The sequence below is a fragment of the Stenella coeruleoalba genome (assembly GCF_951394435.1).
Source record: "Stenella coeruleoalba genome assembly, chromosome: 21".
Taxonomy (NCBI): Eukaryota; Metazoa; Chordata; class Mammalia; order Artiodactyla; family Delphinidae; genus Stenella; species Stenella coeruleoalba.
This window is the reverse complement of record NC_137167.1, coordinates 6,072,809-6,093,919: the sequence shown is the minus strand read 5'-3', so window position 1 is coordinate 6,093,919 and position 21,111 is coordinate 6,072,809. Positions and strand designations below refer to the sequence as shown.

At 35.0% G+C, this 21,111-nt stretch overlaps 1 protein-coding gene across 11 annotated transcripts in view; it reads left to right on the top strand.

Moving 5' to 3' along the window:
• The window catches only part of ADAM32 (ADAM metallopeptidase domain 32), a 168,674-nt gene that overhangs the window by 63,329 nt on the left and 84,234 nt on the right, over positions 1-21,111 (top strand). For 10 of the 11 annotated variants that reach the window (XR_013825545.1, XM_079909326.1, XM_079909320.1 and 7 more), the window contains 2 exons: positions 1,631-1,767; positions 12,359-12,536. The exons of the other annotated variant lie outside the window; for it this stretch is intronic. Coding sequence is in view for 9 of the 10 variants with exons in the window: in XM_079909326.1 (XP_079765452.1) it covers positions 1,631-1,767; positions 12,359-12,536 (315 nt within the window). In the remaining variant the exon portion in view is untranslated. The remainder of the gene's footprint in view (positions 1-1,630; positions 1,768-12,358; positions 12,537-21,111) is intronic. 11 annotated transcript variants of the gene reach the window in all.

Sequence of the window (21,111 nt, the reverse complement as noted above, 5' to 3'; positions counted from 1 at the left end):
ATGTTCTAGAATTTTCTCAGTGACGTCCATGAGTAGTTGCTAGTTGTTCTTCTTGTGAGGGGGAGTGAAGTTGGGAAAGACCTATGTTGCCATCTTGGTGATATCACTCCTGTTGCAATTTAATTCTTACTATGGACCTGGAGACAATGAGGGGTGATGAGACAAATGTCCCAGGTATTGTCATTAAGTGTCATTTTTTTAAATGTAGGGGCTCTTTCATTGTTTTTTTTAAATTAATTAATTTATTTTTGGCTGCGTTGGGTCTTTGTTACTATGCATGGGCTTTCTCTAGTTGCGGCGAGTGGGGGCTACTCTTCGTTGTGGTGCATGGGCTTCTCATTGTGGAGCATGGGCTATAGGCACGCGGGCTTCAGCAGTTGTGGCACGTAGGCTTCAGTAGTTGTGGCTCGCGGGCTCTAGAGCTCAGGCTCAGTAGTTGTGGTGCACAGGCTTAGTTGCTTCACGGCATGTGGGGTTTTCCCGGACTGTGGCTTGAACCCATGTCCCCTGCATTGGTAGGTGGATTCTTAACCACTGCTCCACCAGTGAAGCCCTCTTTCATTGTTTAGAGGGAGGCTTACTCTACGGGCAAGGGACGTCCAGGGATATTTGTTCATGTCACTCCAGTTGTTCCCACCCCAAGTTTCAGATTCTGACCCCTTCCACACCAAACCTGGTAGGTTTGATAGTTAAATTGGAGCTGGAACCCTACAGTACTTATAGCTAGGCCCTGAGTTTGGTCCTCAGCTGTATCAAACCAACAAGTGCAGGAGGTGATAGTCACTACAGTGCTGCTGCAGAGGCTTTCTGATTGCCTATTTGCATTATCAGTTGTTCATTTACAGTTTTTCCTTTCTGCTTTTCATAATGTGCTTCCTCTAGCACTGCCGTAAGAAGCCAGTTGACCCCAAAATATTTATTATAGCTTGTCTTTATAACAGTGAAGTGCCTTGATGTTCCTCACAACTTGGCCTCTACCTACACCTTAACTTATGCCACATTTGGCAAAATTTGAGAAATTATGATGTCATTGCATATCATGAATTACCAGTGTCCCATTTCTCCTTGGCAAGGAAGATATTTATGCACTCATTAAATATGTGACAGCCTAATCACAAGAATGCTTTCCTGAGGGTCTGTTTTCCGTGGTTTCTCCTGATGCTAGTTACTGTGTCATTGAAAATCTTGGCAGGAAGCAGATAGTGTACTTACAACTGAGGAATTTGGTTATGTGGCCACTTTGTGAGCTGAGGGGTGGAGTATCATGTGGACTCTCCTGAATGAACATGAGAGCTGTCCTAAGAAATTAGGTGAATGGAAGATCATGGTCCATATAGCCAAAAATCTAATGTAAAAATAGCTCTTTTATATAGTTAGGACAGTTATTTAAGAATTATCTTAAAAGCATTCAATTATTAAATCATGGCAAAGCTAGACATAGGCTCAATATGCTTATATCTCAATAAAATTTCATAAGAAGATCTTCAGCTTCTTACTTGTCCAATGAACTGCATTTCCATAATCTTAAGTATTTGATAAATCAATAAAATGTTCATAATTAGAAAAATATTACTTTTACCACCCTTCAGTGAATTGTCTTTTATTTGAATTTTCTTTGTTGTTAATGTAGTATCCCAAGGGGATAACTTTGGAGGCATTTTCAATTATTGTCACCCAGATGCTGGGACTCAGTCTGGGCATATCATATGATGACCCAAGGAAATGTCGATGTTCAGGAGCCATCTGCATAATGAGTCCAAAAGCCATGTAAGTTTTTAAAGAATAAGATTTATTTATTTGTTGTATTTATTTTGTTTTAAATAACTGAAGTGAAAAATTTTAGTATTTGCTTATAGCATGAATTAACTATAAATGGACCAAGGACCACAAAATATAAATATGAGATTTTAAGCCTAAGAATAGTATGGTGGGAGATTAGCATTAAGAACAGTCAAAGATAGCAAATCCAGTCTGCAAGATACATTAGCAAAGGAATTCTCCATAGGCTGTGTATTTTAAGAAATCACTTAATAAGGATCTTTAAAAATATGTCATAGGCCAAAACAAGTGACCTTTGTTTTTAGACAAAATTTTCTGTTTTGCTTTTAGAGTATATTAATGTTGTGGAAAAACTATGATCTAAAGAATATAATATTTGTGTGACTTTGGATAAATTACTAGGCCTTGCTTAGATTTATTTTTGTCATCTTTAAAATGGGAATGATTATGCCTGTTCTCCTACTTCACAGAGTGATATAAGAATAAAATGAGAAAATAAAATGGGAAGGTGTTTTTTAAATTGTAAAATCCTACAAGTGTGTGATGGATTAGTTACAGTGATTTCTAAATTTGCCAGTGTTCCCCACATAGTGTATCGTACAAGGGCTACAGCAGATGTCATTAGTGTTCTACAGTTTTTATTTGTAAAAAGGGCCTATGTTAAGTATGACCTATTCATAACTGAAGAACAATCAAAAGTCAAAAGTGAAAAGAAGCCATTAATTTCTGAAAACATGCTCTTTTTATAGTTACTTCTAAGCACCACCTAAGGTTAACACTTACTTTCTAAAAATAGCTCAAACACAAACATATATATTTTTATATACACACATTTTATTACAATTTAGTTCTCCATGGATTATATATAAAAACAATATTTTATATGTATAAAATATATAATTTCATTAAATTAAATGTATAATAAATTAAATATAACATTTATTAAATCAAATATAAAATTTATATAGCTATATAAGCAATATGAAAATTACCATTCTGGGCCTATTGTCCATTTGGCCAACTCTTCTCAAGTATGCTATGACAAGATGTTTTGTGTAGGTCACCCAGAGTCTGGGATTAATGATAATAAAAATAACAAATATTTACGTTGTGCTTGCTATGTGCTAGAGACTATTTCAAACACTTTACATATGTTAAGTCATTTGATCCTCACATCTCTTTAGGGTAGGTCCTGTTATTCTCATCTTTACAGATAAGAAACTGAATTATAAAAGGATAACTATCTGTGGTCAGAGAGCTGGTTGTGGCAGTCCTGAGTTTTGAACCCAGGCATTCCGGCTTTAGAATCTGTGTTAATAAGCCTTTGGATTTGTATGGTGCTGTATGACATTTAAACTGCTTTCATACATATTGTCCAGTTTCTTAAAAAACTTTTGTGATGTGTGTAGAGCAAGTATTATCTTAATTTTTACAAAATCTAACAATTTTATATGCATATATATGTAAGATATATAAATGAACATATAAGATCTATCTATAAATGTAGATAGATATATCTTTTGCATTTCTAGAGTACATCTCATTCATTATTTTATGTAATTTTCAAAGAAGACATGTGAGTAAGTAAGGCAACTATGATTATTTCCATTTGTCTTTTTCCATGTGTTTTTTTTTTTTAAAGCCCTGGAGTACAGAGAGCCTAAGTGACTCTACATTGGATATACAGATAATAAGTGGCCAACTTCAGCTGATATCAGTAATGTCACCAATGATTTATTGGGTACTCACTATAAGCCAAAGAGTTGAATTAGGTACTTTACTTGTTTATTAACATTTAATCCTCATAACAACCCTAAGAAGTGGATGGGTACTATCCGTATCTTGTAGATGAGAAAACTGAAACTTGGAGAGTTTGATCACTTTGCTTAAAATCTCATAAGTCACAAGATTGGTACTAGTCAACAGGTTTATCTGACTCAAAGCTTTTGTTATTTTCTCTCCTCCATATTGACTTCATATAGAGGACAGTTAATATATTGGAATTAATTTAAACCAAGTAGCAAAAGAACATTAAAATATATTCATACAAACTTCATTCTTTAGTTCAATAATCCTTCTAGTATATTATTTTGATGATGCAATTTATATCTACTTTTTAAAAGTGGATAACTTTTAACATAGTCTGAACAAACAAATAGTTCAGAAGTGGAGGGAGGAAAGAGCATAGAAAGTGGCAAAAGCTATGAATGTAGGAACTTAGGGAAAACTCATGGTGAAGGTTTGCTTACCTATCCAGTTGCATCATTTTACAAAAAGGCAAAAACATTTAGAAGGAGTATGGAGTTATCAGTTATCCAAAGAAATTGAATTATTTTATTCTTATTGCTTTCTCTTAATTTCTTACTAAGACCAATTTTATTAAGCTATGGGAATTTGATTGGGGAAGAGGAGGTACCATCTTGGAGTAAGGAATACATTGAGGGGAATGTGGGCTTTGGAATCTTTCACTTGTTTGCTATTTTCCCTAACCCTTATTTTTCTCATCTGAAAAATGAAGATCATGATAGGTACATCTCACAGTTGTTGTGAGGATGCAATTAATCAAGTAAGTTACTTATCAGTGTGCTGGTATCTCTTCTTATTTGAGGAATAGAAAGACCTAGGAGGTATTAAAATGGTGGTGTAGGGATACACAAGAACAGTGAGAATATGGAATGTTGGGAAAGAAGTGTAGACAAGAGACAGACCCTGAAAGAAAAATGAAATACTGTAAAATGCTGTCAAGTGCTAACTCCAACTTCAGAAAAATGGTAGAGAGTACAACATTTTTTTTGCATAATTTCCTTCTGTCACATAATTTCTCTGTTCTTTGAATACAGAACTTAGGCTAGTTATATCATAGTTTCAATAAGCCTTTATAAAATAATTTGGGAGCAAAATAACATAGCATTAGAATTTAGAGTGCAAAATCGCAACCAAATGAACGTTAGGAAAAACTTCAGATAATTGATTCAAGTAAACTTTGGGAACACACATTCTTAGTTAAGAACTGCCATATGGGCAGCGAAAAGGTGAATAATTAGGGATTATATACAGTTAGCTATAAATAGTTCCCAGATCAAAAATATTATACAGTTTTTTTATTTAAAAGTTTTCTTCACCGTTCAGTTTTGGTGCTAAGATCATCAAAATTTATGGTTTATAGTAAAATATCTATTAATATTTAATAGTAAATATTTTATTGAATTATTTACTGTTCAAAGATGAAATTTTGAGTAAAAAGTACCTGAATTTGGAGTCTTAGATAACTGTGTGTGAATACTGATCCTGCTAATGTACAAACTATCTGAGTTTGAAGAGGTTTCAGCTTCTCTAAACTTTAATTCAGTTTCTATAAAATGTTGATGACAATACCAACCTCTCTGGTTTGTTGTGAGGATTAAATAATCAAGTGAATAAAATATCTGGCTGATAATAGGCACTCAATAAATGTCAGTTACCTCCTTACCTTACAAAGTTGTACTGCATATGCAGAGTGACTCATCTTATGGAAATATTGTCTGAAGTTATTTTTATTAGTGGTATATGGACATAATTATGTTAAATTTTGATTAATATACAATTTCTGTGAAATCTTTGAGAAAGCTCAGGACTAAGCACAGTACAGTCTGTTTAACGAAAGTTTGTTGTTATTAGGAAGAATCAACAGACAGTTGGTTCTATGTTTGCTTAGAACTGTGCAGGTAATAAGTGATACCAACCATAAAGATGACAAAATTCCTGCTTCAAACAACTTACAATTCAATGAATTATCTATCATATTATATATGTAGTACAAACCTATGAATAAACATTGAAAAACCATTGAAATAGAAGAGATTCAAACTTTCAAAGAGTTTGATTCTTAATTTGGTCAAGGGAAAGATAGAGGAAGTAGAAGTTTGAAGAGTTGTTGATATACATCTGGGAATTTACATAAATGGATATTTGGTTGTCTCCGTGCCATTATTTCAGTTGTATTTCACCTAGGCAGAGGTATCATACACATACATAACCATATTTTTTCTGTATATGCAAGAATTTACATACAACCACACCCATTAGCTCAAAACTTTCTCTTAGGTAGATTTAGTTTGTAATGCATATAAAAAATAAAATTTATCTATTCTGTCTTTTCTTCCAGTTTTACTGAAATATAACTGACATATAGCGCTGTATAAATTTAGGGTGTACAGCATAATGATTTGATTTACATCCATCATGAAATGATTATCACAATAAGTTTAGTGAACATCCATCATCTCATATAGATAAATAATTAAAGAAGTAGAAAAATTTTTTTCATGTGATGAGAACTTTTAGGATTTACTCTCAACAAATTTCATATATAACATAGAGCAATGTTAATTATATTTATAATATTGTACATTACATCCCTAGTACTTACTTATAACTGGGAGTTTGTGACTTTGACTGCCTTCATGCAGTTCCCCTTCCCCCCACACATCTGATTTCTTTTTCTATGAGTTTTTTGTTTGTTTTGTTAGTCCTGTTATACAACATAGTGATTTGATATTTCTATACATTTCAAAATGATCACCATGATGTCTAGTTATATGTCACCATACAAAGATAATACATAGTTACTGTGTTCCCCATTTTATTTTAAATATTTTACTTGTATTTTTTTATTTTAAATATTTTATTTTATTTATTTATTTTGGCCGTGCTGAGAGGCATGTGGGATCTTAGTTCCCCGACCAGGGATCGAACTGGCACCCCCTGCAGTGGAAGTGCAGAGTCTTAACCACTGGACCGCCAGGGAAGTCCCCACAGTACATTTTATACCTGCGATTCATTTATTTTGCAGCTAGAAGTTTGCACCTTTTAATCTCCCTCACCTATGTCTTCCCCCCTCCCCCCCGGAAACCACCTCTTTGTTCTCTGATTCTATAACTGTTTCTGTTTTGCTCTGTTAGTTCATTTGTTTTGTTTTTTAGATTCCACATATAAGTGAAATCATACAGTATTTATCTTTCTCTGCCTGACTTATTTCACTTAGCATAATGCCCCCTAGTTCCATCCATGTTATCACAAATGGCAAGCTTTCATTGTTTTTTATGGCTGAGTAATTTCCACTGTGTGTGTATGTGTGTGTGTGTGTGTGTGTGTGTGTGTGTATACACACACACACACACACACACACACACACACACACACACACCACATCTTCTATTCCCATTAATCTATTGATGGGCACTTAGGTTGTGTCCATACCTTAACTATTGTAAATAATGCTCTAATGAACATAGGGATGCATGTATCTTTTCTAATTTGCATTTTTGTTTCTTCAGATAAATACACAGGAGTGGAATTGACAAATCATATGGTAGTTCTGTTTTGAAATTTTGAAGAATCTCCGTACTGTTTTTCATAGTGACTGCACCAATTTACATTCCCACCAACAGTGCATGAGGGTTTCCTTTTCTCCACATTCTCGCCAACACTCGCTATTTGTTTTCTTTTTTGATAATAACCCTTCTGACAGGTGTGAGGTAGTATCTTCTTGTGATTCAGTTTCCATAATGACTAGTGATGTTGAGCATATTTCCATGTGCCTGTTGGCCATCTGTATGTCTTCTTTGGAAAAGGTCTGTTCAGGTCCTCTACACACTTTTTCAGTTGGGTTGTTTTATTGATGTTGAATTGTATGAGTTCCTTGTATATTTTAAATATCAACCTGTTATTAGCTATGTCATTTGCAAGTATCTTCTCCCATTCAATACGCCACCATTTCATTTTGTTGATAGTTTCCTTCACTGTACAAGAGCTTTTCAGTTTGATGTAGTCCCATTTATTTATTTTTGCTTTTGTTTCCCTTGCCTGAAGAGACAGATACAAAAAAATATTACTAAGATCAATGTCTAAAGAGCTTACTGCCTGTTTACTTCTAGAAGTTTTATGGTTTAAGTCTTACATTTAAGTCTTTAATCCGTTTTGAATTTATTTTTCTCCATAGTGTGAGAGAGTAGTCTAGTTTGTTTCTTTTGTATGTAGCTGTTCAGCACAATTTATTGAACAGGCCGTCTTTTCTCCATTTTATATTCTTGCCTTCTTTGTCATAGATTAATTGACCATAAGTGCGTGAGTTTATTTCTGGGCTTTCTGTTCTGTTCCACTTATCCATGTGTCTGTTTTTGTGCCAGTACCATACTTGTTTGTTGACTGGCACTTTGTACCATAGTTTGAAATCAGGGAGTGTGATACCTCCAACTCTGTTCTTTTTCAAGATTTCTGTGGCTATTTGGAGTCTGTTGTGCTTCCATACAAATTTTATAATTATTTGTTCTAGCTCTGTGAAAACTGCCATTAATATTTTGATAGAAATTGCATTGAATCTATAGATTTCCTTGGGTAGTATGATCATTTTAACAGCAATTGATAATGGGATTGTTTTCTTAATTTCTCTTTCTCATAGTTTGTTGTTAATGTATAGAAATGTATCACATTGTATCCTGCACATTTACTGAATTCATTGATCAATTCTAGTAGTTTTTTGGTGGTGTCGTTAGGATTTTCTATATATAGTATCATGTCATCTGCAGAAAGTGACAGTTTTCTTTCTTTGTTTCCAATTTGGATTCCTTTTATTTCTTTTTCTAGTCTGATTGCTGCGGCTAGGACTTCCAATACTATGTTGAATAAAATTGGTGAGAGTGGAAATCCTTGTCTTATTCCTGATCTTGGAGGAAATGCTTTCAGCTTTTCACATTTGAGTATGATATTAGCTGTGGATTTGTCATATGTTTAGATCTGAAGTGAGTCTCTTGTAGGAAGCATATATATGGATGTTGTTTTTGTATCCATTCAGCCACTCTGTGCCTTTGATTGGAGCATTTAGTCCATTTACATTTAAATTAATTATTGATATGTATGTACTTATTCCCATTTTGTTAATTGTTTTGGAGTTGTTTTTGTAGTTCTTTTTTGTTGAGGTCCTCTTCCTTTTTTCTCTTTTCTTATGATTTGATGCCTACATTTGGTGTTATGTTTGGATGCCTTTCTCTTTTTTGTGTGTATATCTACTATAGATTTTTGGTTTGTCGTTACCATGAGGTTTGTGTATAGCAATATATATATATGCTTGTTTTAAGTTGCTGATCTCTTAAGTTCAAACACGTTTTAACAACCCTGCATTTTTACTTCCCACCCCCAATGTTTATGGTTTTTGACATCACCTTTTTGTTTGTGTATCCCTTAACTACTTATTGTAGATGTAGATGATTTTACTACTTTTTTTTTTTCTTTTTTGTGGTACGCGGGCCTCTCACTGCTGTGGCCTCTCCCGTTGCGGAGCACAGACTCCGGATGCACAGGCTCAACGGCCATGGTTCACGGGCCCAGCCACTCTGCGCCATGTGGGATCCTCCCGGACCGGGGCACGAACCCGTGTCCCCTGCATCGGCAGGCGGACTCTCAACCACTGCACCACCAGGGAAGCCCTGATTTTACTACTTTTGTCTTTTAACCTTCCTACTAGATTTATAAGCTGTTGATTTATTACCTTTGTTGTATATTTGCATTTCCCTATAAGATTTTTTCTTTTGTAATTTTCATGTTTCTAGTTTTGGCCTTTTCTTTTTCACATAGAGAAGCTCCTTTAACATTTCTTGTAAAGCTGGTTTGGTGGTACCCATTTATTAGCATTTGCTTGTCTGTAAAACTTTTGACCTTGCCATCAAATCTGAATGAAAGCCTTGCCAGCTAGACTATTCTTGGCTGTAGTTTTTCTTCCTTTCATCACTTTAAATATACGGTGCCACTCTCTTCTGGCCTGCAGAGTTTCTGCTATAAAGTCAGATGATAGCCTTACGGGAGTTCCCTTGTATGTAACTTGTTGCTTTTTCCTTGCTGCTTTTAATATTCTGTCTTTATCTTTAATTTTTGTCATTTTTACTACAGCGTGTCTTGGTGTGTTCCTCTTTGGGTTGATCCTCTTTGGGACTCTCTGTAACTCCTGTACCTGGATGTCTGTTTCCTTTCCCACCTTAGGGAAGTCTTCAGCTATTATGTCTTCAAATACAGTATGTCCTCTGCCGCATTTTCTCTCTATCTTCTCCTTCTGGGGCTACTATAATGTGACTGTTAGTATGTTTGATATCGTCCCAGAGGTCTCTTAAGCTGTCCTCATTTCTTCTTATACATGTTTCTTTTTCCTGTTCAGCTTCAGTGATTTTTCACTGCTCTATTCTAGCTCACTGATTTGTTCCTCTGTATCATCTAACCTATTGTTGATTCGTTGTGGTAGATTTCTTATTTCAAGTATTGTATTCTTCATCTCTCTTTGTTTCTTCTTTGAATTTTCTAACTCTTTGTTCATGGCTCACTCTGTTCATCCATTCTTCTCCCGAATTTTTTGAGCATCTTTATGATTGTTACCTTGAACTCTGTATCAGGTAGATTGCTTGTCTCCACTTCACTCAGTTCTTCTTTTGGGGTTTTATCTTTTTCTTTCATTTGGAACGTATTCCTCTGTTGCCTCATATTGCCTAATTTGCTGTTTTTATTTCTATGTATCTGGTATTTGGTTGTTTCCCAAACTTGGAGAGATGACCTTTTGTAGATGTCCTATGCATCACAGCAGCACATTCCTCTCTGGTCCCAGACCTATATGCTCTAGCGGTCCCCCTAAGAGGACTGTGAGGGTCCTTCTATTGTGATGGGCTGACTACTGTGGGTGGTCTGGTAGACTTGGCTGGACTGGCCCCCTGTCCAGTTGGTTGCCAGTCCCTGCCTTGTTCAGAGGCTGCCGGCCACTGGTGGGTAGAGCTGTGTCACAGGTGGCTGACTGTGGAAACTCATGGGGTCCTGGGGCTAGTGCTGGCCCAGTGGTGGGTGGATCTGGGGTTGGGGTGAGTGGCTATGGGCCCAGGGGTCCTGGATCTAATATCAGTCTGCTGGTGGGTGGGACCAGTTCCTGACATGGCTTACTGCATGGTCCAGTGTGTCCAAAGCTGTTGACAGCCTGCTAGTAAGCAGGGCTGGATCCCAGGTTGGCTGATGAAGGGGTCCGAGGTGTCCCAGAGCTGGTGTTAATCTACTCGTGTCCTGGGGCTGGTGTTGGCCTGCTGGTGGGTCAGCTGGGTCCTGACATGGCAGGCTGCAGGGCTCTGATGGTCCTGGTGGGACTGGTGTCTGCCCACTGGTTGGTGGGGCTAGAATCCAGGGGATACCAGGGCTGGTGGTATCCCCTGGTGGGAGAGGTTGTGCGAGTGTTGAGCTGGCTGCTGGGGGGAGGCTGGTCTCAGGGAGGCTAGAACTGGCTCACTGGTGGGTCACCCAGCCAGGGGTATGGGTCTTGCCTTTACTACGTCTCCACCCTTCCCACCCATCTACTTGTGGTTCCTTCTTCATATCTTTAGTTGTAGAAGATCTTTTCTGCTACTCTTCTAGTCTTTCTCATCAATAATTGCTCTTTAAATAGTTATAAATTTGATGTGACTATGGGAGGAGGTGAGGTTAGAGTCTTCCTACTCCAACATCTTGGTCATTCTCTTATCTGTTCTTAATTTTTTTATTGTAGTTGAAATACTCAACAGGAATTGTCTTAACCAATTTTAAATTTATTACTTAACTATAGGCACTATGCTGAACAGCAGATCTCTATAATTTATTCATCTTGTATAACTGAAACTTTACACCCATTTTACAACTCCCCATTTGCCCCTCCTCCTAGCCCCTTGTCAACTCTGCATCTGTGAGTTTGACTGTTTTAAATATCTCATATAAGTGAAAGCATGAAGTATTTCACTTTCTGTGACTAGCTTATTTCACTTAGCATAATGTCCTCGAGGCTTTTCTGTGTTGTTGCGTATGTCAGGACTTGCTTCTTTTTTTTTTTAAGGCTGAATAATATTCCATTGCAGATATGAACCACATTTTCTTTATCCGTTCATCTTTCAGTGGACATTTAGGTTGACTCCATATCTTTGCTATCGTAAATATTGCTGCAATAAATATGGGAGTGCAGATATAACTTATATATCCTGATTTCAGTAGTTTTAGATATATACCCAGAAGTAGGATTGCTGGATCATATGATAGTTCTAGTTTTAATTTTTTGAGGAACCTCACACCTGTTTTCAAAAGAGCCTGGACCAATTTACATTTCCATAAACAATATACTAGGGTTCCAATTTCTATCCATCCTTGACAGCACTGTTTATCTATTTTTTAAAGAATCATAGCCATCTTAACAGGTGTGAGGTCTTTTGTTTTATTTTTGCGTTTCCCTGATGATTAGTTATACTGATAACCTTTTAACATACCTGTTGGCTATTTATATGTGTCTTCTTTGGGGAAATGTCTATCCAAATCTTTGCCCATTTTCTAGTTGGGTTGTTTAGTTTTGCCTATTGAACTTAATTTTGTTTTGAGAAGATATGTATTCCAGTGAATGAAATCACATGACCTCCTGCAGAATGACTTTGGCCTCTGAGCACTTGTTATGAACATTTATCATTACCTCTTGAATTTAACATTTTGAAATTAACTTATGTAATATAGAGTTGTGTTTTCAGAAGTATACTGCCATGACATTATACGGATTCATCTTTAGGCAATCCAGCGGTGTGAAGACTTTTAGCAATTGCAGTTTGAGTGACTTTGAAAATTTCATTTCAAATATGGGTGCCCGGTGTCTTCAGAATAAGCCACAAATGCAGAGGGTTCCGGCATCAATCTGTGGAAATGGCAGAGTGGAGGGAAATGAAATCTGTGACTGTGGTACTGAGGAAGTAAGTCTGATAATTGGAAAATTGATAAATTTATTGTTTTAGTTCAACTCTTTGTCATATATGTTATATATCTCAAATATGACTGAGTACTGTGCAACATATTGGCAGTAATAAAATCAAGGTTGAAATACACACAAGAATATACCATCTAGATTTAATAGGTTGAAGAGTTTTGGACAAATATAAGAATATTCCCAAAAAATTATTGCTGACAGGAAAAAAGGGAAGTCTACAATGAGCTTTTGGTTCCACACTAAATATGTAAAATCTTTCAAACCTGTGCTTAACCTTTGGACATTTGATAAGTGTCTTATTGAAGATCAATGTGGGAGCAGACCATCAAGTATCCTTTGGGGTATTGCCTCACAATGGAATCAGCAGTATGGGGAGGGAAGACTGTTAAAGTTACAGTCTGAACATTGGGTGAGTTTGATTACTCACTTGATAGAGAAGCCCTAGAGAAAATATAATGAATGCAAAAAGTCCAGGGTGTAATGCTTCTAGACAGTTCAGTTTTTGCAGCAGTACTGCAAATATGATAAATGTTCACGATCATACGATAGAAATGATATTAGGATTGGATACATGCATGGGTCAGAACAAACTTGTACTCATATCACATTGTTTTAATACTGTGCCTTTATATTATGTTTCACCATTTGGTAGAACAAGTCCTCCCTTTTTACTCTTCATCTATTTTTAAATCAATTTTCTTGGAGGCATCATCTGCATACAATAGAATACAACAAATATAAGTATACAGGTGGATGAATGTTTGCAAATGTACACAAGCATTGGTACAATTCAGGTAGAGATTTTTTTTCATTTTTTAAATTGACCTACAACACTGTGTTAATTCCTATTACACAACATAGTGAATCAATATTCTATACATTTCAAAATGATCATCTTGATAAGTCTAGTTATGATATGTCACCATATAAAGATATTACATAGTTATTGACTATGTTCCCCATACTGTACATATTATACTCCTGACTCATTTATTTTGCAGCTAGAATTTTGTACCTCTTAATCTCCCTCACCTAGTTCTTTCCTCCCCCCAAACCCCTTCCCTCTGGCAACCACCGGTTTGTTCTTTGTATCTATAACTCTGTTTCTGTCTTGCTATGTTTGTTCATTTGTTATATTTTTAGATTCCACATAAAAGTGAAATCATAAGGTATTTGTCTTTCTCTGTCTGACTTATTTCACCTAACATAATACCCTCTAGGTCCATCCGTGCTTTTACAAATGGTAAAATTTCATTCTTTTTTTTATGGCTGAGTAATATTCCATTGTATATATGTACCACATCTTCTTTATGCATTTATCTATTGATAGGCACTTAGTTTACTTCCATATCTTAGTTATTGTAAATAATGCTGCAGTGAACATATGGGTGCATATATCTTTTTCTTTTATTGAGTATCAATGATTTTAAATATTATGTTAATTTTAGGCATACAACATAGTGATTAAATATTTTTATAGACTGTACTTCATTTAAAGTTGTTATTTTAAAAAGGGCTATATTTCCCTGTGCTGTACAATGTATTTTTGGAGCTTATTTATTTTATGCATAGTAGTTTGTACCTCTTAATTCCCTACCCCATCTTCCCCTTCTTCCCTTTCCCCACTGGTAACCAGTAGTTTGACCTCTATATCTGGGAATCTGTTTCTGCTTTGTCATATTCATTCATTTGTTTTATTTTTTATATTCCACATATAAGTGATAACATAGAGTACTTGTCTTTGTCTGTCTGACTTATTTCACTAAGCATAATACCCTCTAGGGCCATCTATGTAGTTGCAAATGGAAAACTTTTATTCTTTTTTATGGTCGAGTAATATTCTATTGTATATGTGTACCACGTCTTCTTTATCCATTCATCTGTTGATGGACACCTATGTTGCTTCCACATCTTGGCAATTGTAAGTAATGCTGCTATGAACATTGGGGTGCATGTGTATTTTTGAATTAATGTTTTTGTTTTCTTTGGATATATATTCAGGAGTGGAATTGCTGGATCATATGGTAGCTTGATTTTTAGGGGTTTTTTTGAGGAACCTCCATACTGTTTTCCATAGTGGGAAACAGTGTACAAGAGTTCTCTTTTCTCCACTTACTTGCCAACATTTGTTATTTGTGATCTTTTTGATGATAGTGATTCTGACACGTGTGAGTTGATATCTCATTGTGGTTTTGATTTGCATTTCCCTAATGATTAGTGTTGTTAGCATCTTTTCATGTGCCTATTGGCCATCTGTATGTTTTCTTTGGAAAAATGTGTATTCAGGTCTCCTGCCCATTTTTAAATCAGGTTATTTGTTTTTTGGATATTGAGTTGTATGAGCTGTTTATATATTTTGGATATTAACTCCTTATCAGGCATATTATTTGCAAACATTTTCTCACATTCAATAAGTTGTTTTTTGCTTTGGTCAGTGGTTTCATGTGCTGCACAAAAGCTTTTAAGTTTAATTAGGTCCCATCTGTTTATTTTTGTTTCCTTTGCCTTAAGAGACAGATCCAAAAAATATTGTTGCAGTTCATGTCAGAGTGTTCTGCCTATGTTTTCTTCTAGGAGTTTTATGTTTTCTGGTCTTATATTTATGTCTTTAATCCATTTTGAGTTTATTTTAATATATGGTTTAAGAAAATGTTTCAGTTTTATTCTTTTAATGTAGCTGTCCAGATTTCCAGCACTACTTATTAAAGAGATTGTCTTTCCCCCATTGTATATCCTTGCCTCCTTCGTTGAAGATTAATTGACCATAAGTGCGTGGGTTTATTTCTGGACTCTCTACTCTGTTCCATTGATCTATGTGCTGTTTTTGTGCCTGTATCATACTGTTTTGATGACTGTCTCTTTATACTATAGTTTGAAATCAAGGCGTATGGTACCTCCAGCTCTGTTCTTCTTTCTTCAGATTGCTTTGGCTATTTGGACTCTTTTATGTTTCCATACAAATGTTAGAATTATTTGTTACAGCTCTGTGAAAAATGCCATTAATATTTTGATAGGAATTGCATTGAATGTATAGATTGCCTTGGGTACTATGGCCATTTTAGCAATATTAATTCTGCCAGTCTATGAACACTGTATATCTTTCCATCTGTGTCATCTTCAATTTCTTTCATCAGTGGCTTATGGTTTTCCAAATACAGGTCTTTTACCTCCTTAGTTAGATTTCTTCCTAGATATTTTATTCTTTTTGATGTAATTCTAAATGGGATTGTTTTCTTAATTTCTCTTTTGTTAATTCATTGTTAGTGTAAAGAAATGCAACAAATTTCTATATATTGATTTTGTATCCTGCACTTAACAAAATGGCAGTAAGTACATACCTACCAATAATTACTTTAAATATAATTGTACTAAATGCTGCAATCAAAAGAAACAGAATGGCTGAATGGATAAAACAACAAGACCCATATATATATATATACTGCCTACAAGAGACTTACTTCAGATCTAAAGACACATGCAGACTGAAAGTGAGGGAATCAGAAAAGGTATTCCATGCAAATGGAAATCAAAAGAAAGCTGAGGTAGCAATACTTATGTCAGACAAGAGAGACTTCAAAACAAAGACTGTAAGACAAAGGACATTATATAATGATTAAGGGATCAATCCAAGAAGATGCAACATTTGTAAATATATATGCATTTAACATAGGAACACCTAAATACATAAAGCAAATATTAACAGACATAAGGGGAGAAATGGACAGTAACACAATAATAGTAGGAGACTTTAACACCTCACATCAATGGACTTACCATCCAGACAGAAAATCATTAAGGAAAGACTGGTCTTAAGTGACACATAGGACCAGATGGAATTAATAGAAGTAAATATAGAACATTCCACACCAAAACAACAGAATACACATTGTTTCAGGTGCCCTGTAACATCTCCAGGGTAGATCACATGGTAGGCCACCAAACAAATCTCAGTAAATTTAAGAAAATTGAAGTCATATCCAACATCTTTTCTGACTAGAATGCTATGAGACTAGGAATCAACTACAAGAAAAAAAGTACAGAAAACAGAAATATGTCAAGGCTAAACAATATACTGCTAAACAACCAATGGATCACTGAAGAAATAAATTAGGAAATTAAAAAAATACCTGTAGGCAAATGAAAGCAAAATGCAATGAACCAAAATCAATGAGACAAAGCAAAAGCAGTACTATGAGGGAAGTTTTTTAGTGATACAAGCTTACCTCAGGAAACAAGAAAAATCTCAAATAAACAACCTAATCTTACACCTAAAGTAACTAAAAAAAGAAAAAACAAAACCTAAAGTTAGTAGAAGCAAAGAAATAATAAAGATCAGAGCAGAAATAAATGAAATAGAGACTAAAAAGGTAGATTAATGAAGATAAGAGGTAGTTCTTTGAGAAAGATAAAGAAAATTGATAAACCTTTAGCCAGACTCATCAAGAAAAAGAGAGAACCCAAATCAATAAAATCAGAAATGGAAAAGAAGCTACAACCAACACCACAGAAATTCAAAGGATCATAAGATTACTGCAAACCATATGCCAGTAAAATGGACAATGTGGAAGAAATGTACAAATTCCTAGAAATGTGCACTCTCCTAAGACTGAACCAGGAAGAAACAGAAAACATGAACAGACCAATTGCCAGTAATGATATTGAATCAGTAATAATATTTTTAAAAACTACCAACAAAAAATGTCCAGGACCAGATGGCTTCACAGGTAAATTCACCAAACATTTGGAGAACAGTTAACACCTGTTCCTATGATAATAAATGACCATATATATGCATCTTTCCCTGAATTCTTTTCTGTTTATTTGTCTGTCCTTATGCCTATTCCACACTGTCTTAACTAATGCACTTTTCAGTAAGTCTTGAAAACATTGTGTGTAAATCAGCCAACTTTGGTCCTCTTTTCCAAAATAGCTTTACTATTCTGGGACCATTTTATTTCCATGTAAATTGGAGAACAGGCATGTGAACGTAGGGACTTTGATTCGAATTGTGTTGTATTCATACATCAATTTGGGGGGAATTACTTTTCTCACCAATATTAAGTCTGCCAATCTGTGCACATTGTGTATCTCTCCACTTATTCAGATCTTCTTTAGTTCTTCTATAGATTTCTTGTTTTGATAGTGTTTAAAAATTTTATTTAACAATTGTATCATTTATTTAACAATTGTATACAATTGTATCACAATTGTATTAACAATTGTATAACAATTAACAAATAAAATTTAACATTTTATTTAACAATTTCATACTAACAATAGTATAAAAATTACAGTGGACTTTTCTGAATTCTAGTGCTGATTAGAAGTGCTGAGAGTGGCCTTCTTTGCTTTGTTCTTATTTTTAGGGGAATAGTTTTCTGACTTTCACCATTAAATATGATATTAGATAATAAGCTTTTTTCAAAAATAGATGCCCTTTACCATATTGAGAAAATTTCCTTCTATTTCTAGTTAACTAAGAGTTTTTTTAAATTGAATAAATTTAAGTGTAATATTGTAAGCTTAAGTTGTACAGTGTGTTACTGTGATACATTTATATATTGTTATATGATTGCTGATGTAGTGATATTTATTACATTACATAATTACAGTACAATATTAGTTATCTATATTCATTATATTGTGCATTAGATCTCTATGGCTTATTTATTGCTCGATACAAGTGTGTACCCTTAAATACCATCACTCTTACTCCTCTGCCTCCACAACCTCTGGTAACCAGTACTTTACTCTGTTTTTCACAGGTTTAAACATTCCACATGTAAGTGATATCACACAGTTCTTGTCTTTCTCTGTTTGACTTATCTCGCTAGCATAATGTGCTCAAGATTCACATATGTTGTTGAAAATGGGAGGATAGCTTCCATTTTCATGGCAGAATAACATTCCATTGTGTATGTGTACCAAATTTTTTTATCCATTAATCCATTGATGGGCATTTGGGTTGTTTCCATATCTTGGTTTTTGTAAATAGCCAAGATTTATTGTGATAAATGCATATATCTCTTTGAAATTCTGTTTTCATTTCCTTTGGGTATATACCCAGAACTGGAATTGCTGGATCATATGGTAGGTCTATTTTTAATTTTTTGAGGAACCTCCATATTGTTTTCCATAGTGGACCAATTGGTTGGACCTATTTACGTTCCCACCAACAGTGTATAAGGCTTCCTTTTTCACCACATCCTTGCCAGCACCTGTTGTCTCTTGTCTTCTTCGTGATAGCCATTCTGACAGGTGTGAAGTGGTATCTCATAGTGGTTTTGATTACCATTTCTTGATGATTAGTGATGTTGAGCATCTTTTCATGTGCCTGTTGGCCATCTGTATGTCTTTAGAAAAATGTGTATTTAGTTCTTCTGCCCCTTTTTAAATTGGAGTGTTTTTTTGTTGTTGTTAACAAATTGAGTAAGTTCTTTATATAGTTTGAATATTAACCCCTTATCTGATATATGGTTTGCAAAAATTTTCTCCCATCCTGTAGGGGTTTTTTTCTATTTTGATAATTGTTTCTTTTGAGGTGCAGAAGTTTTTGAGTTTGATGTCCCATTTGTTGTTTTTTCTTTTGTTGTTTGTCCATTTGGCATCACACTCCAAAATTTATACCCAAGACTAGTATCAATGAGGTTTTTCCCTACATTTTTTTCTAGGAGTTTCATGGTATCAGACCTTACGTTTAAGTCTTTGATCCACTTTGAGTTAATTTTTCTGGGTAATGTGGGATAGTAGTCATTGTCATTGTTTTGTATGTGTTTCTCTAGTTTTCCCAGTTGTTGAAGAGAGTATCCTTTCCTCATTGGTTATTCCTGACTCCCTTGTCGAATACTAGTTGACCATATATGCCGTGGTTTAGTTTTGGGCTTTCTATTCTGTTTAATTGGTTTACATGTCTATTTTTGTCCCAGTACCATACTGGTGTTTGTTTGTTTGTTTTATTATATAAGTTTCAGGTGTACAGCACTATAATTCAACATCTGTATACACTACATAGTGATCAGCACCACAAGTCTACTTACCATCCATCACCATATAGTTGACTCCCTTCACCTGTTTCTCTTACCTCCGAACCCCCTTCCCTTCTGGTAACCACTAATCTGATTTCTGCATCTATGAGGTTTTTTGGTTTTATTTTGTTGGCTTTTTTGTGTGTGTGGTTTTTTGTTTGTTTGTTCATTTGTTTGTTTTGTTTTTAGATTTCAGATATGAATGAAATCGTATGGTATCTGTCTTCCTTCATTTGACTTATTTCACTTAGCATAATACCTTCAAGGTCCATCCATGTCGCAAAAGGCAAGATTTCATTATTTTTATGGATGAGTAAGTATTCCACTGTGTATGTATACTAGGTCTTCTTTGTCCATTCATCCATCAGTGGACACTTAGGTTGTTTCCACATCTTGGCTGTTATAAATAATGCTGCAATAAGCATAGGAGGGCATATATTTTTCCTAACTAGTGTTTTTGTATTTTTTGGATGAATACCCAGAAGTGGAATAGCTAGGTTGTACGGCAATTCTTAATCTTTTGAGTAATCACCATTGTTTTTCATAGTGGCTGTACTGATTTACAGTCCCACTAACAGTGTACTAGGGTTCCCTTTTTCCATATCCTCTCCAACGTTTGTTATTTTTTCTTTTTTATAATAGTTATTCTAACAGGTGTGAGGTGATATCTCATTGTTGTTTGATTTGCATTTCCCTAATAATTAGTTATGTTGATTATCTTTTCATGTGCCTGTTGGCCATCTATATGTTTTCTTTGGAAAAATGTCTGTTCAGTTTCTGTGCCCGGTTTTTAGTCAGGTTGTTATTACTTTGTTATTGAGTTGTATAAGCTCTTTATGTATTTTGGATATTAAGCCCTTATCAGTTATATGATTTGCAAATATATGTTCATTCAGTAAGTTGCTTTTTCATTTTGAGATGGTTTTCTTTGCTGTGAAGAAGAATTTTAGCTTGATATAGTCCCGTTTGTTTATTTTGCTTTTGTTTCTCTTGCCTTTGGAGTGGGTTCCACAAAAACCTTACTGAGACTGATATCAGTGAGATTATTGCCTATTTTTTCTTCTAGGAATTTTAAGGATTCATGTTTTATATTCAGATTAATCCATTTTGTGTTCATTTTTGTGTATGGTGTAAGGTATTGGTCTAGTTTCTTTCTTTTGCATGTGACTGTACAGCTTTCCCAACAGCAGTTGTTGAAGAGACTCTCCTTTCTCTATTGTATATTCTTTGTTCCCTCATTGTAAGTTTATTGTCTGCGTATGTATGGGTTTACTTTTGTACTCTCAGTTCTGGTCCATTGATCTGTGAGTCTGTTTCTGTGCTAGTACCATCCTGTTTTGCTTATTGTGGCTTTGTAGGAAACAAAATATACTGTTTTGATTACTGTAGCTTTGTAGGAAACAGTCATCCCTTGATATCTACAGGGGATTGGTTCTAGGACCCTTAAGGTATACCAAAATCCATGGATGTTCAAATCCCTTTTATAAAATGCCATATAACCTACCCACATACTCCCATATACTTTAAATCATCTCT